Source organism: Coturnix japonica, chromosome 12 (assembly GCF_054131305.1).
Source record: "Coturnix japonica strain WE chromosome 12, WE-NBRP24, whole genome shotgun sequence".
Taxonomy (NCBI): domain Eukaryota; kingdom Metazoa; phylum Chordata; class Aves; order Galliformes; family Phasianidae; genus Coturnix; species Coturnix japonica.
The window spans coordinates 5,666,433-5,682,734 of NC_140674.1; the positions used below are offsets into that span (position 1 = coordinate 5,666,433).

At 46.5% G+C, this 16,302-nt stretch overlaps 1 protein-coding gene and 1 long non-coding RNA gene across 5 annotated transcripts; one reads left to right on the plus strand and one right to left on the minus strand.

The window, feature by feature from the left end:
- Positions 1 to 5,413: 5,413 nt before the first annotated feature.
- Positions 5,414 to 13,455, minus strand: LOC146758839 (uncharacterized). The gene is made up of 3 exons (XR_014933180.1): positions 13,324 to 13,455; positions 7,627 to 7,670; positions 5,414 to 5,573 (listed from the first exon to the last, which is right to left on the minus strand). It is a non-coding gene; the product is annotated as an uncharacterized LOC146758839 (long non-coding RNA).
- Positions 12,307 to 15,165, plus strand: LOC107318006 (lysophosphatidic acid receptor 6-like). 4 transcript variants are annotated; one of them, XM_085512825.1, is made up of 4 exons: positions 12,464 to 13,449; positions 13,532 to 13,595; positions 13,745 to 13,805; positions 14,010 to 15,165. In XM_085512825.1, exon 4 carries the CDS (start codon positions 14,023 to 14,025, stop codon positions 14,959 to 14,961), a length of 939 nt encoding a protein of 312 aa, XP_085368951.1. In that variant the 5' UTR covers positions 12,464 to 13,449; positions 13,532 to 13,595; positions 13,745 to 13,805; positions 14,010 to 14,022; the 3' UTR covers positions 14,962 to 15,165. The 4 variants fall into 4 exon arrangements, with proteins under 4 accessions (XP_085368952.1, XP_085368951.1, XP_085368949.1 ...); XM_085512823.1 differs by having other exon boundaries at positions 12,464 to 13,595; XM_085512826.1 differs by lacking the exons at positions 12,464 to 13,449; positions 13,532 to 13,595; positions 13,745 to 13,805 and adding an exon at positions 12,307 to 12,413 and having other exon boundaries at positions 13,990 to 15,165.
- Positions 15,166 to 16,302: the final 1,137 nt, after the last annotated feature.

A 16,302-nucleotide genomic window follows, 5' to 3' on the forward strand; every position in this document is an offset into this window, starting at 1 on the left:
GACTCGCCATGGGCAAAGAGAGCACATGATCTGCAGGGACGGGCCAACATCACTTCATTCTGATGAAAAATACTAGGTGAAAAAAAGCATAAAACAGACAGAGCTTAAATAAAACCTCATATTCATAAATAAATGTCACGCTAGCAGCTTATCGCATCAATTTCAAGTGATCAGAAATCTGAGAAGTGAGAAGTGCAGCCATCCCCACTCATGAAGCAGCCTGCAGACTGCAAAGCAAAGTCGAAAGCAGTTTGAAGACCAAAGCTGATCTTCTGAGATATCCTTCCCCAGCCTCACATTTCATTGTGTTGCTCTAAGCAATACTTCAATTGGGCACCAGCACCACAATTCAGCCTGCCCGAAACACACACACCACCACAACTAAACCTGTCCCACATACATACAAGTGAACGAAAGAGGAATCAATGCTATGGTGTTCTCAACTGTATGCAGACTTTTGCCTCTCTCATCAAAGTGGTTTTGAAGGTTTCCTCCCCCCTCACTTTCAGAACATCTTCCATTCCACTAACTCCTTCCCCCACAAGGCTCAGGTCTAAATCCTTTCAGCCAAAGGTGAGGAATGGGCTGCAGAGGAGCAGTGTCCTTTAGGATGTGAGTGACAACGCAGAGAGACCAGCAGCCCTGTGCCCCATGTTCTCTCCTCCCCAGCTGACAGGCAGTGCCTGGAGTTTGGCAGCAGAGCCACAGTTAGCAGCACCTTGGTCACGATGGGACCTTGGTTACCACACACCAAAGTGGAATTTGGTTTTCCTAGGAGGAACTGGTACTATGAAGAGGGGCAGAAACATGCCTTCACTGATCAAACTGATGAGAAATGCGCTTGCCTTTGGTTACATAACACTAAGGGTGGGAAATCTGGCTTGGTTGAATTTGAAATCAGCATGCTTGCTAGACTTCAAGAGAAACACAGAGACAAGCCCCCACCCCATGCACATTTTGCGCTGTCTACACTGCCAAAATGCAGGGCACGAAGACATTGCTCAGCCACCCCAAGGGGAAACTGCTGCTTCCCTCAACCACCAGCCTGCTGTCTGCAAGAGGAAGGAAGGCTCAGAGGAAGAGGAACAGGGGATGCAGCAGCATGCAGCGCACGGTGGCAGTCACAGTGGCAAGCCTTGCCTGCTGCAGCCTGGCAGGGGAAGGAGCTGCCTGCAGCACTGCCATGGGGATGGGCCTGTGCCCGCTGTGCATAGGCTGTGCTTCTGCAGCTGCAGTGACTGCTTCCAGAAGCAGAACTGTAGGCTGTGGGGCCAGGATATTTGACATTAGGAATAAATTCTTCTCAGGCAGAGCAGCAAGGCACTGCACAGATGCCCAGGGAGGTGGGGGTCACCATCCCTGGAGGTGTTACAGAGCCATAGAGATGTGGCACTGAGGGATGTGGTCAATGGGCATGGTGCGCTGGGGTTGGCCTTGGGGATCTTAGAGGTCTTTCTCAACCTTCCAGTTACCTTTTTAACATCCGGCCAACATGTAGACTAAAGCAAGTGTCTGCAGCAAAGCACGCACCATCAGACAAGGAACAGCTGAAGTTCTACAGTGTCTTTCATCTGAGGAAATCAGAACGTCACCCCACAGCACACAGTGCTCACAGTGCGGTGAGGCAGCGGGCAGGGGCTGAGCAGCAAGCATGGCCCAAGACCGTGTCAAACCATGCCCAGAGCAGCACGACTCATTGCCTTGGGCCCTGCCTGAAAATCTGCTCTTCTGCATTTCACTTTTAAATATCTGTTAAATAAAATGAAATACCAGCAGCTGTCACTGCACTATACGGCATGACTCAGGGATCACTAGAGCAAAATGGATGCAAGAGCCATGGATTTTTTTATTTAGCATCCTTAAATCACTGCCATTGCTAACAGGCCTTAAGTGTCACTTCTCTCCCCAGCACCCAGTCCTGGAATGAAGGCTTGCCACTGAGGACTGTCATCCATGCTAAGCTATGCCACCTGCCAAACTTCACTGCAAAAAGCCTCCCCCAGCATCTGGCACTTCCTCTGCATCATGATCTGTTGCTTTACACACCGCCTACACAGAAAGCTGTGTGCTTTATGACTTTGGTGGCAGCACCATGGGCAGACTTGGCACATCTGCAGACTTTGCGGCAGCTCTCAAAGCTCACTCAACAAGCAGGTGTTTGGGAGGAACCATATCCTGCCATCTGCTTCCTCTCACTCCAGCTCACCACTTCTTCAAGCCCTCCTGAGGCACCGCTTTGGGCCCCAGCCCTAGAGCTGCCTATAGGGTGGGAGATACCTGTAGCAAGAGCTGCCAACAAGCGCTGCCTCATGGCAGCCTGCTGGTCCTGTACCCACCTGGTGCACAGAGGGCAGGATGCTGCTTGCAAGCCAGAACCTTTGGGAAAGGTTAAAAAAATGACCTGTTTTTTTCCTTTACTTGGTAAAGTGCAACAGCCTCCCAAACAAGCAAATTTCAGTGCTAAAAAACCAGGATGGGAGAACTGCTCCTTTGTGTTCTGTTTTGGAGCCCCAGTCTACTGCTGCTTTTGTCAAAGTTCCCAACCCCTGGCAAAGTACATTTGTTCCACAGTTAATCTTCATTCTGAACAAGGCTGCATTTACCTTTAGTGCATGTGTAAAATCACATTGCTGTTATAGAAACCACAAACAACCGCATTCACACTTATGATTGCCATGTTAAGATCACACGAGATCAAAGAGAAAAAGTGCAGCTTTGAAGAAAACATATGAGAATGTCCAGTCGAAGGCAGGAGGGAGAAGAGAGAAAGGCTGTATGTTGTCCAGTCATATGAGACATACGTAAAAAAATATACAGCTATTTTATCTTTCATACAATGTGCTGAAATGAAACTTAGGTTAATTTTGGCCTTCTGCAGCACTGCCAAGGCTCAGCATCACCGTTTGATTCCCCAGTGGTCCTCCCAGTAGCTGTATTTCCTGACTGACTGAAATGCCAAGGAACAGCTCAAGCTCTTTCCACCATCCATGTAATGTTTCTTGCATCTCAAGTGAGCAGTTCACATGGTTAACATCTGGATTGCCCTCAACAACCACCAGACCCTCCTGCCCGAGGACAGAGGGCTGCTAGGACACCTGGGCTCCTGAATCACATCTCTGAGGTTCGCTGCCTCTGTGAGAGACCTGCATATCCGTATCCTGCAGATGAAACCACACCACTACTTATTAAGCATCTCTGCTGTCCCTTAATTACGGCAGATGCTCCTGGAATGGAGGCTGTGCACAACCCCCCTTGTAGGCTGAGCTCAAACAGGCAGTCATTGGGATCTATATTCAGTCTACAACATCCCTGTTGGCTGCAGGGGAGCTGGACTAGATGGCCTTTAAAGATCCCTTCCAAGTCAATGCTAGGATTCTATCACGCTTGAGCACACCCAGCACATTACAGCTCCGGCTGCAGAGAGAACTGCATAGATCTCCAGCTCTCCACTTCTAACCTACAGAGCTGGACCACGCTGCAAAGATGACAGTGTATGGCACGACTTCTTTGAAACAGCAGGAGGTAAAATATGGGCTAAAACACCAAAACCAAAGTACAGCAAGTTTGTTGTGTGGTGTTGTTTTATGTAACACTAAGATCAATAAAGTAATAGCGTCTTCAGACCTATTTCCCCTTATGTTTCTGTAGCAGGTAACAGAAATGCACAGACATCCTGAGAACTGAATCCTTTTCTGAAGGCAGCATGACTCATTTGGAGTTACAGACTTTTCTAAATGAAGCTAAATCACATCTGCCTGATTCGCACAGCAAACCCTCTGTTCTTTCTCCTTTTTATTGATTTATTTTTACTTCTTTGACTTTCAGTGCTGGTAATTCAGCTTGGGAAGTTCTCCTGGACCATTACTTATTTATCACAGCACCCTCAAACTCAGTGCTGGATGGGGCTGTGTAAAAGCCAGTTTGACTACAGTTTTATGGGCACAGACAAACACACAGGGACCAAAGCAGACATCACTGATACAGATGCTGACAGCACGTGGGAACCAGCATGTGCTCTCTCTCCACGCTCATGCTGGGAAGCAAGCGGCTGTTCTATCTTACACCATTATTCAATTACAGCACAGACAAATGCTTTGAGAGCCATCACCTGCAGATTTCAGTCTAGCTCAGTGATATATATATATACTTTTAAAGAACGTACACTGCATTCTGTCTGTCAGCGCCCATCAGATAGGAAATAGCAAGGAACCATTTCCTTTCTTTCAGCCCTTATGGAGCTCTTCCCTCAGCTTTCTGTCCTTGAAATACCCCTGGTCACGCAGTCCTGGTTAATTTTGTCTCCTGCTTTCAAACTGCTGCCTTTTGGCCTTCTGCTGTGTGCTGCCTCTTATTTGACCCCTGCATAAATCGAGAGCTGTGACCAGTTAACCCATCTACCCTGTTTGCATCCATTCCAACCACAGGTGGGTGGAACACTTTTCAGTTCCAACAACAGAAATATTTTAAGAGGAATGAGAGCTCAGTGTGGCTGATACTATCCCAACCTCAACCTCTTTCAGTGTTTGCACCCACCCCAGGGGCTCAGCAGCAGCAGCAGCCTGTACTTTGGAACCTCATTTGTTTAATGGCACAATTGGCTCTTCAGGCAGTTTGTTTGCCCACGAGCTTCAGTGAGCTCTGCAACTACCCAACTACCAGCAGTACACTGGCAGGAGGTGCCAGGGCTTCCACCTACTGTCATTTAAGTCTCAAGTCTTTTAACAGATAACTGTGGGGGTTTGTTCCTATTGGTTTTGTGGAACAAAGTCACAGCTCAGTCTCAGGCAGCAGCAGCAGACAGGCAGGACGCTTCCCTCCCTGCAGGCTGTTGGGAGCAATGGGTGCATGCTGCTGTGCCTGCACCAGCAGAGCAGGGCACACAGCCACAGGGAGCTGGTCTTTTTCCACCAGCTCTGCTCATTCACAGACTGGCCTGGCTACAGGGCTTTCTGGGTCTGACACTTGCTAGAAAGCCACAGCTTAGGCTATTCATAGAACTTGCCCCAGATTTCCCTCAGCAGTGAGAAAAAGCTGCTTTTTCCTGTATATTGGAAGGTATGGGACTGAGTCACCTTCCTTCTCATTTCTGCGAGCTGGGAGTGTTAATGTCTGTTTATGCCTGGGGGTGGAGAATATGGTGAGAACGGGGGGTAATGAAATGACTGGTGGATGACATGAAGACAACATGAAAAGTCAGTCTGGGTTTCCAGGAGGCTCAGAATGCAGTGCCCAGACCCCTCCCAGCCCCACCAGCAGCTCCTCCAGCAGCACAGCACAGTCCAGGTGTGCAGGAGAGCAGGCAGAGCACCCAGCTCACATCACATTGCAGTTACAGCATTTACAAAATGAAGAGTGATGGTATAACTAGCGCCGAGTTAACTAATACAAATCGGTTTACAACAGCATCACGTACCTCTGCCAGTGGTCCCTCGGATGTTGGTGTGAAAACTGCTGGCCAGAACAGGGGTTATCCACAGTCATATAGCGTATCCATTTGTTTCTAAGGGAGTTACATTTAAGGGATCTCCTCCAGACGTGCATCTTCCAATCCAGAACCGTAAGCAGGAATTCTCCTACACAGACAGTCAATAGTTCTTAGTTTAATAAATGGGTTAAAGAAGAGGGAAGCAATAATACAAATGTTCAGTTCAGGATCATTAATCTTCTCCTACCAGTGGGGAACATATTTATGATGGGCTGAAATGTTGCAGGCCCTATATATATGTATATACTACTAAGGTTCAGTTTGAGAAGCTCGGACTCATCATCCTCTCAGATCTGATCTAATGTACTTTTATTAAGTTAGTGAGAGTGGATTGGAAGAAATGGTGTTCTGGATCCTGGAACAACTCATGCAGAAGAGCCAGGAGCCAACACTGCAAAAGCTGAGCCAGAATAAGAAGATTAAATTGGTTTTTAATACGATCTGGAGTAAAGAAAATTAATAACAATTTTTAAAATCAAAAATACTTTTTTCCTCCTCCCCCTTCACTCAGATCAAAAACCGGACTGCTAACTAAGCATCAGAGCTGTAGTCCCAGATGCTCTTGCATTGGTGGTTGCGGTTATTTACAAAGAAATGTTCAATACCAGAGGATTTTTACGCTAAAATGTTTAAATACTTGTCTTTAAAACTGCTTACCAGGAAAACAACAGGAAAAGGATGTGGCCTGATAAATGTTTGTACCAACTTCATCAGGGCTGTATTTATACAATCGAATTTGATTTCACTAAAAATTAATAAGTACGGGAAGTCTTAAGAGTACGGTATTAGCAGTTAAGCAAAATCCCCCATGATTTCAGCTGACTCGCTGGGAAGTTTCAATGATCATGAAAATTCATAAACTCAGCCTTTCTTTTTTTCCTTTCTTCTTTTTTATATATACAAGGGCTGCTCCAAAAATAATGCCTCCTATTTTATCATGCTGGCCCACGACACGGAGGCGTATGTTGATGGTATGGCAGCAGAAGTTGAGCCTTCCCACCAACATCCCATTATGTTCAGTTGCTGTGTGACAGACAGGGGCAGTCTGACAAAATGGCATCTGACATGGAAGTGTATATGAGGCAAAGAGGTGGAACTGAATTCCTCCATGTGGAAAAATGGCCCTCATTGACATTCAGTGATGCTTGTTGAATGTTTCTAGAGACCAAGCAGTGGGTGTGAGCACAGTGAGGGGTGGGTGGTGTGTTCCAGCAGTTATTCTGTCATAGCAGCTGTGAAACAGTGGGTCACCTCTGCTGGTACAGATGTTTACGAGCATGGCATGCAGGCTTTTTTTAAGCCATTTGCTGCATGCTTTTCTAAGCATATTCTTCAGTCATGTCAGTTACATCCTGAATATGGTTCAAGAAATGCTTTCCTACAGACGATATGACAGTCAAACCCTTCTGGATATATCACCTCACAAGCATTAAACCTTGCAAGTTCTTCATTTTATTGGCAACCAGCATCAAAGGCATTATTCACACTGCAAAACCACATTGCTTGCTGCTTTTTCAGGCAGCCCAAAAGCTGCTCCCCAGCTTTGGTTACCACACAGCTCCACTCACCCTTGTGCCAGACAGCAACATGGGGACAAGCCAGCCTTCACCACTCAAAGTGCCTTACCATGTCCTGGCCAGCACACACCATTGGGGTCCCAGCTCCTGTCCCTGGTGCCCTACTGATAAGCCCCATTCCCAGAGGAGCTCTCTTCCCATCAGTGTCTGCAGGCTGCAGGATGCTGCACATCAGATCATCAACCGATGGCTTTTAAAGGGTTTGGTGTAAAAAATAGAGCTGGAAATTCAGGATTCTCTTTCTAAGTCTGCATGTTGTTACTACATAGTAACTGGTTTGAGAAGAGAGAGCATCTCAAAAGCAAGCTCATGCCAAGATTCCTGCACCCTAATACAAAACAGGGCCAACGACACGAAGGGACACCAAGCTATAAGGAGACCTCTTCTGCTTTTTATCTGAATATGACTGAAACGAGGGAATGGGCTTTTCCCCACACAACCTTCTCTCTGTTAGCAACAAATGCTATGAAAAAAAGCAATTACTCTTCAGCAGAACATAAAAAAAAAGATCTACCCCAAACCCACCACTGCACATTTCTGCACAAACACCATCAATGCACTTACGACAGCACAAGATCTGCTTGAAGGCCACCACATCCTGAGCTCAGCTGCGGAAAAAAGGGAGAGAAAGATATTCTTGTCTTCATCCTTTCTGCAACCAGCACGCACTGTAACTGCAGAGACAACATGCTTTTATCATAAAGGCACAGTCTCACCCTAAAGAAAATGTTATGGGAATCAGAAAAATCAAGATGACAGATCCCCCCTGTGTGCATCACCGGGATGACACCAGAACAGTTACATTCAGGAGAGGGTGGAAACTCCCTGACTTGAGTGCCTGACCCTGCAGGGCAGCCATGGTGCCTTGTGATGTCCTATGCAGACAAACAAATCACCCTAAAAAAGGCTTGGCTGGGTGCAGCAAACACCTCATCAGCACAGCGCTTGGCAGAGGTAACAGTGGATCAACGGGATACAAAGTGAGGCACAAAAATGACATGTCCACACCAAGCTATACAGCCAGAAGAGAGAGAATGGCATTCACACACTGTCTGGGTACCAATACAGCAAGACTCTGAGCAAGCAAAATGAATTTAAAAAAGGGAAATGACAAAAAGCCCTTTTTTAGAACAAGTTGTCGGAAATACTATTACTTATTATATAAATACTTATCCCGGGGAGTATTGCTTCCATGTATATTCAGGGGAAGGTACTGCTATCGCATTCTGATGGTTGTGAATGCATTTCTCATTCATTTCTTTGTGGTGATTATCCACCACCACCCACCTGGAGTTTTGCTGCCCTCCGATCTCTGCCACCTTCAGAAGACCAGAAATCACAATTCAACAATTTACATCTAACTGGTCTGCTAAAATACTCACAAAATGGTTATATCTGAGTTTTCAAGAATAAAACACTAGACTTGCCTGCTGGATAGACAAAAGTCTATCACACACTGCGCAGATATATGTCAGCAGAACTCTGTGGGAAATGGGAAGAAAGAAGTGACCTGGGGAACTCAGTGAGGGCAGCTCTATGACCACTCTTTCCTTATTCACTGAGCAACTTGCTGCTGGAAGTGCTGTCAGCAGCAGGATCCCACTTTCTGACATTCTTCCCCTAAACATTCACTGCTGGCTTCAGTCAAAGACAGGACGTCCTATTAGAAGCACTTTTTCTCTTTCCTAAAATGACTCTCATGTTCCTGCTTAGTTAATCATTTTCTCACAATGATTTTCGAGGCCCTCCAGGCTGCAGTAACTTGTCACACACTGTACACACATGCTGTGCTAGTTCACACGCCTCCAGAAATGAGATGTGGAAAACGCTGAGAACAAATGCTACGTGGTGGCTGATTGATGCTGGTCACCACAAGCAGTACGCTGGTGGGACACAGTTCATCAGCCACACAAGCAGCCTGGATGGCTCAAAATGTGTATGGCTGCCTTTTGGACAGGAGGTGCAGTCATACAGCCTAGAGTTCTATGTGCACATTGGCTCTATGAATAACAAAGCGAAAGCTCCTCAATCATCTTCAATTATTGACTTTTTTTTTTTCCTCCACCTTGCACAAGGACAACTGAAGTGTCTGCTTTGTCAGGCCAGGGATTGGGGTTATATCACAGAATCATAAAATCATTAAGGTTGGAAAAACCTCTAAGATCCCCAAGTCCAACCTCACCGCACCATGCCCACTGACCCTCAGTGCCACATCTCCATGGCTCTGAAACACCTCTAGGGATGGTGACCCCATCAATCCCTGGGCAGCTGTGCAGTGTCTCAGTGCTCTGAGATGAAATTCTTTTAAATATCCAATCTGAGTATGAAGACAAATGTAGGTAAGGGTCTGAGTGACCCACATGTCTCCTGCAGGCTGGCAGCAGGTGTCGTGCAGCTGAGAGCAGAACAAGCAGGTAGGGAAATGCCTGAACTGCCTGGGTTTTAGACCATGTAGTAAAATAATGAGGAAAAATATTCACTGGTTTCAAATTTTACCAGTCTCAGAGCACTGACAGAAAATACCCCACCTGCTGGCATGTCCTCAAGAGCCCCATGCAGCATCCCCAGCTGATATCTCTGTTGAAATGAGTCATCCATTTCGACAAACTCAAAACCACCTCAAAGAGAGACATCAGCTCACCTGCTCACTCAGGCAGCGCATTCAGCTCCTCCACCACTGAAAGAACCTTTCTCCATTGAGACAGTCATGGTCCTGCTGCACAGCCAGGGTTTGCAGGTTCCTCCTTCAGGCTTTGGGTCCTTCCAAGGAACACTAAAAGCTGGTGAGCCAGCTTCCCCCTGAAGTCAGAACCCTGCAATGGCACAGCAGTTTCCTGGCTTCACCAGCAATGCTTATGATCACTTTCTCTATGGAGAAGTTCTGTTTCAGCTGTTTCTATGCTTTTGTACCCTCTGCCCATCACAAAAGGCAGAGAGTTTTGGTTTCCCTTTGCTCATTACTCCTGGGTCACCCACGGTGTGGACAACGGAGCAAAGGCAGTGAGTGCAGGGGGCCAAGTGCTTTGCTGGTGGAGGTAGTTATAGGATAAGCCGTCTGAGCTACAGGATACACTGTTCCTCCTGGTGATCAGCCACAGATAGAGGCCAAGACAGTGCAGTGCTGAAACTGAGCTTCTTACAGTGCTCACCTCCAACCACGAGATGGAGCAACTCAATAACAAATGGCTGCGCAGAGCCAACGAGTTTAGGTAGAGGGACATGGCGTCCAAGTTCTGGCTCACCTGGAGGTCTCAGGCATCCTGTGGGGATGTCGTGGTAACCCAAAGCCAGGATGTGATCCATGGCTCAGGGTGAGGAGTAACAAATTCCAACAGCCTCCCGGACCTCCTCCAGCCAGGTGGGATGGAGGAGGAGGGTGTTGTTCCTGTGCCACTCCTTGAAGCCCTGCAGCAGAATCAAACAGCTCAGGGATGAGCTCAGACCCTCAAGGTGACCCCAGGCAAGCAGTAAAAGCTTCCCCAGAACCATCCTAATGCTTTGCACATTGCCCTGTTGAGGTACCTACTGACCAGCCTGTTGTTCCCTGCTGCTGTCCCCTTCTGGCTGGCTCCCAGAGCTTCTTCTCCAGCGCAGGCTATAGCAGCCTTTCCAAAAAGGGAAAATCCAGGAGTGGGGACATGGGAGGGCAAGGGGGAAGTGAAAGAAACTGAAATTTGAAGATGCTGAAGGGCATTTGGTGGAAATGAAGTAGGAAAGCAAGAGGACCATAGCAGTGAATTTTCTCCTTGAGTAGAACAATTATTTTTCTCCCTAATTAGACTCTGATTTAGGTTACTGGCACCCTGAGCTGGCTGGTGCAGCTTGGCACTGCTAGGGGAAGGTTAGCTCCAAAGGTGAGCGCAAGGAACGAGCAGAGCTTCATCTGCTGCCCGCCAGGGCCACCTGCATGGCCTAGAGGGCAAATCTGTGTGGTGGTCATAGAGAAATGGTAAAATTCTCAACCCAAGTCAAAACATGTGTGGAACAGCTCCTTCTTAAGGAAAAAGCTATGAGGTGACGCATGTAGCATCAAATGATACATTGCTCACTGGTGGCATCAGTGACGTGCAAAGAGGTGCAAGAACTGAGCAGACCAACCAGCCAGTCTGCAAGACAAGGGAAAGCCCACCCAGTCTCATGGTTCTGCTGAAGAATCAAAACCTACCAGCACAGATCAAGGCCTATAGTGTGAAAAGAAAGGTATCTCTCCTGCCTGCAGCTTCCTCACCCCTGCATCACAAGTTGCACTATTAATCAACAGTCTGGGAGGCTGTTGTGGACTATCCCCAGCCCTTCTATATGTTACTCACACTGTTTCATTTCCCCTTAGCTGTCATCCCTCAGCATCACTTTTTCCCACCCTTTCAGTTTCACACCTTCTCCAAGTGAATTTGCACCATTTGCACACCATCCTGGCCACTTGGCTACAGATTCCTCCCTAAAAAGCTTGCCAGGATGTTTGCTGACAAAAAGCAGCCCAGCCCTTGGCAGTGGTTAAACCTTGGTGTGCTGAGAACAACTCCAGCATTTCAGCTTCCCCATCCTCTCCTATTCAGAGCATCCTTCTTCAGACATGCAGCCACACAAGGCTTTCTGCCCAACACTTCTGTGCAGGCTCTGGTGGGGCAGGCAGTGCTTATGTGCCATGAGAATAGATGCATCCAAGGGAAAATGAGAAACAGCTCTATGAATACAGAGATCTATGGTGGCTGGGCTCTGTCCCACACTCCCAGCAGCCCCAAATTTACCCTCATCATCCTTCTTTCCTCCTTTATTAAAGGGGATTGCAAAAACACATACAATGAGTAAAACAACAGATAGTTTTGCTGTTTCTCCCTTAATGCAGTCAGCACCTGACACTGTTCCAAGATAAATCCCCTGCTTCTCAGCAGAATAAGCAGATGTAAGAGCAACCATTTTCCTTTTTTCTTTTTCTTTTAAATACCAACTCAAAATGAACATTTAAGGTCACCCTTGAAAACTGATGATCTCTTTTTCATTTCTGGTAGCACGAAAAGGAAAAGGCACTAACAGCGAAAGCTCAGGTTATAGTTTAAAGCACATCTCGGCAGCTAACACACCTGTAGAAAGAAGTCATACAAAGCTCTGCAGGGCCAGAATTCACTCCTCTGGTAACAGATCACCTACATAGCACTCGTGTGTAGACAGAGTGGGGATCGGTTGCTGTATGTGATGAAAAAAAAGCAGTAGCACGTGGTGCTTTCTAACACCCAGCCCGCCTGTTTCTTTGCATGCAGCTCACTCCACAGCCTTCAAAGATCACACAAGATTCAAGAATTCTACAAGCCAAGGGGAGCAAGTCAATGAGCAGCACCAGAGATAACCCAAAGGTGAGTTGGCAGGAGACAGCATTACATTATAGGGAAATCTTACCTTAAAAACCTTCTTCTTGCTACATGATCTGAAAACTAAATGTGCTCTCTGTCATCTGTTTTGCTTATAACATATTTACTTGTTGAGGTTTTTTTGGTTTGTTTCTGAAGAAAGAATGAACCATCTTCTCGTGTTTAGAAACCTATACATCAAGTTAGACTGAAATGCCTTTTAATCATCACTAGACCAAGTAAATCAGGTAAGAAGCTGAAATTTTACTTTCTTATTTTATTTCCCTAGATATAGAACCTCCTTTGACACACCATTATTTAAAAAACAAAACAAAAGAACACTGAAGGAAAAAGAAAGGTCGAATGAAATCTTCTAGAAAGGCAATGCAGCAAAGGACTTTCTCAATACTAATAACTTTTCAGGAATTCCTTAACCAGCTTGTCATCCCTTTGGCTCTCAGCAGTGGGTTCCCTCCCAGCATTAAAAGGACTGGCAATGCTTCATGCCAGCACGGGGACCCTGCAGGAGAGCAGCACACTGTGGGCTCAGCACACCATTTTGTTGAGCGCAGTGCCTCTGTGCAGCTCCAGCTCATCAGCGTAACCCCTCATCTGTTGTAACCCCACTTGAATCTGGAGGCTTGAGAGCCCAGTGCTACCCCCAGCAAAACCCCGAGCCCTGCTGCTGCTGCAGGGGCTGAGCTCCCAGGCACTGAACTGGGAGCAGTGTCACTGGGGATGCTTCTCCCTGCAATGTAACCAAGCAGTTTACTGGACTGTTTACCTGGCATCAGCATGTCCTTACAGAGCAAACTGCCATCCTGCTCTTCCTTTCTAAGAATTGCTAGTTTTTATGCAAGAATTATTTTTCCACTCTGCTGATCTATGTCTCAAACTACAGGGCAAGAGAGCTTACCTCTGAAATGCCAGGGAAGCGGCTTGGTCTGTAGAACAGGAACTTACACTGTCCACCTGATGACAGGCTGCCAGATCCAAAATGAAACAGCATCAGTGTCAGTAACTCATGTAAAAGAGACACCAGGTAAAAGTAACGACAGCTACCGGGAGGCAGATGAAGGTGGTTTCTGGGCTCTAACAGAGACATTTACAGGGTTTATTTACAGACAACATCTGCCGTGACAGATTTGGCTGCAAGAAAGAACCAGGTATCCCTGCGCATTTGGATTTGTAAGTGATTCTGGCTGCAGAAACCAATGAGAGCCTTCCTGATCCTTATCAGGAGAGCCTGGGGGCAGGGTCCAGCTTTCTTCTAGCGAGGATTATTTCAGGTCCCCTGCTCAGACCTATCTACCTTGATATTTTTCATCCCCGCTCAGGGAGAAGAAACCACTGTACATTTGCTGTGCCTCTGCAGCAGACAGCAGTTTACCAGCTGCGGTAAGTCTGGCTGATTTAAGCAAACATTTGGGTTCCTAAGTTTCATTTTCTTCTGAAGATTGAGTCTCTACCAGCACACCACAGCCCAAGGAGAAAAATTATCTCTAGGTCTGCAGACACTTACAGACCTCGTTGGCCTTTGTAACAGGTCTTAGATGTGGTCTTCAGTCTTCTTGTGGTGAAGGTGATTTGCTTCTCTTTCAGTATACCTGGAGACATGAACAACACCTGTACCAACAGCAGCATCAACCCCAGAGTAGAGCTGTTCCAGCTGATCATGTACACTCCCACATTTATCCTGGGACTGCTATTCAATGTGCTGGCCCTCTCGTTCCTGTTTTTTCCAGCTAAAAAGCTGTCAGAACCGACAGTCTACCTGATAGCCCTTATTTTCCTGGATACTTTGCTGCTCTTCACTCTTCCTTTTAAAATTATTTCCTATCACCTTCAGGACAAGTGGAAACTGGGGGCTGTGTTTTGTTCCATCTTGGAGAGTCTTTACTTTATAAATATGTATGGCAGCATCCTCATCTCCCTCTGCATCTGCGTAGATCGTTACATCGCCATCCAGCACCCTTTCATGGCTCCCACCCTGCGCTCCACCAAGAAAGCTGCTCTGGTTTGTGTTGTCATCTGTCTGGGCATCTCAGCTGGGGCTGTGTCTACATCCCGGTTTCACGAGGAGAGCTACAACATCTCATCCTGCTTCCACAACTTCTCCAACAGCACATGGGAAAACAAAGGCCTGATAATCACCCTGGAGATGATGTTCTTTGGCAGCATGGTGGCCATGGCCTTCTGCACCATTCAGATCATCAGGTGTCTGAGAAACCACAGAAAATCAGAGAACTCCCAGACACACATGACCAGAGCAGAGAAGGTTGTAGTGACAAATTTTGTCACATTTTTGGTCTGTTTCACACCTTACCATGTGATGTTCTTCCTGTACTTCTTGGTGAGGAATAGCATCGTGCACATCCCTTGCCACACTGTGCTACGGGATGTCCTTCAAGTCACCCTTTGCTGGGCTAATCTGAACTGCTGTCTGGATGCAGTCTGTTATTATTTTGTTTTAAAGGAGTCTGCGGACGGTTTGTTGCAAAACAAAGAGAGAAATCACCCAGAAGAAAGCTTTGATCCAAACACTGAACGTTAGTTACTTCACCTGATGAGTGGAGATGATACCATGAAAGGTGCAGGACCCTGAACTTCTTTTCTAAATCATTTACTTTAAACACTCAGATGTGAAAATGTTTCATAAAAGGAACAGAACTCAGCCCATTCCCAGGACTCGTAGCTTATTTGCTTCCCTTCCACAGTGCTTTGTGTTGTCATTTATGGATAAAAAGAATTGAAATTATATATCTTGTAAGTGGTGATGAGTATCTCTTTGGATGTGATTCCTTTTTACCTTGGGGAAAAAAAAGTATTTACTTCTAGATGGCAGCAGATCTAGCACACCACACCTGCAGTCCTCTAGGCCTTCAGTCACTATAACCTTGGGCTGCAAAGAAGCAGAGACATGGGGTTTATAGCAGAAAGCTTCAGATGAAATCCTGTTGTCCCTCCTGCCCTGATCATACATGCTTATGTTATAGACTGAGTTCCAGGTTTCTCTGCCAGCTTTTCTTACAGGCTTTTCACATATTCATTCCTTCCTGCTTGGCTACAAAAGCAGTTTTATGCACAGAGCCAAACCAAACAAGACCTGCAATAAAAAGCCTGAGCCCAATGCAGCAGCAAACAAATGAATCTGAGGAAACAGTCCCCAAATTCAATGGGAAGTAAGGTAAAAGCCCCAAAGCAGCAGCCAGCTCCATAGGACCTCAAACAACATTTTGTACCTTGGAAGAAGGTGAACGCCGTCACTTCTCAAACAAAGGAGGCAATAAAAAAAATCCACTGACAAAAGCCTCACATACAGTTACTTCTTATCAGTGCTCTCAGGTATCCAGATAGCCTGAATGACAAGCTGGTCCCAGCCTGGGAGAGGTAACTCAGTGCCCTGGGGTGCACTGCTACCTCCAGCACCACTCTGTAGCAGCCAGTCCCTTTCCCAGGGGTGAGGATGATGACAGCTGAGGCAATTAGTGTTCGTATTCACGGAGAGCTGGATCCTTGCAATATTATCTCTTATGCAGAGATACTAATTCCAGCCTCTGAAGTGACTTTTCTCTGTACATTTATGAGAAGGATCATGCACAAACCATGAACTAACTTCCTCCTGAGCTCTACTTTGCATGGAGAAAGTGAAAGTTTATGAAGTTGCCACATCTTCGTGAGAGACTGCACTGAAGACGTGCATTTGCTGAGGAAGGAAACACAAACCTGATGTGGACACAAGTATCTTCCATTTCCTCCCTCAGTAAATTCAGAAAATCCAGCCAGCAGACAGCAAATCCCCATCACCTCCTTGGTCTCAGCTTACTCTTAATGCACTGCAATAGACACAAAGGTTTTATCACTGGGATTTCAGACTCCTTTTGGAAGCACGGTT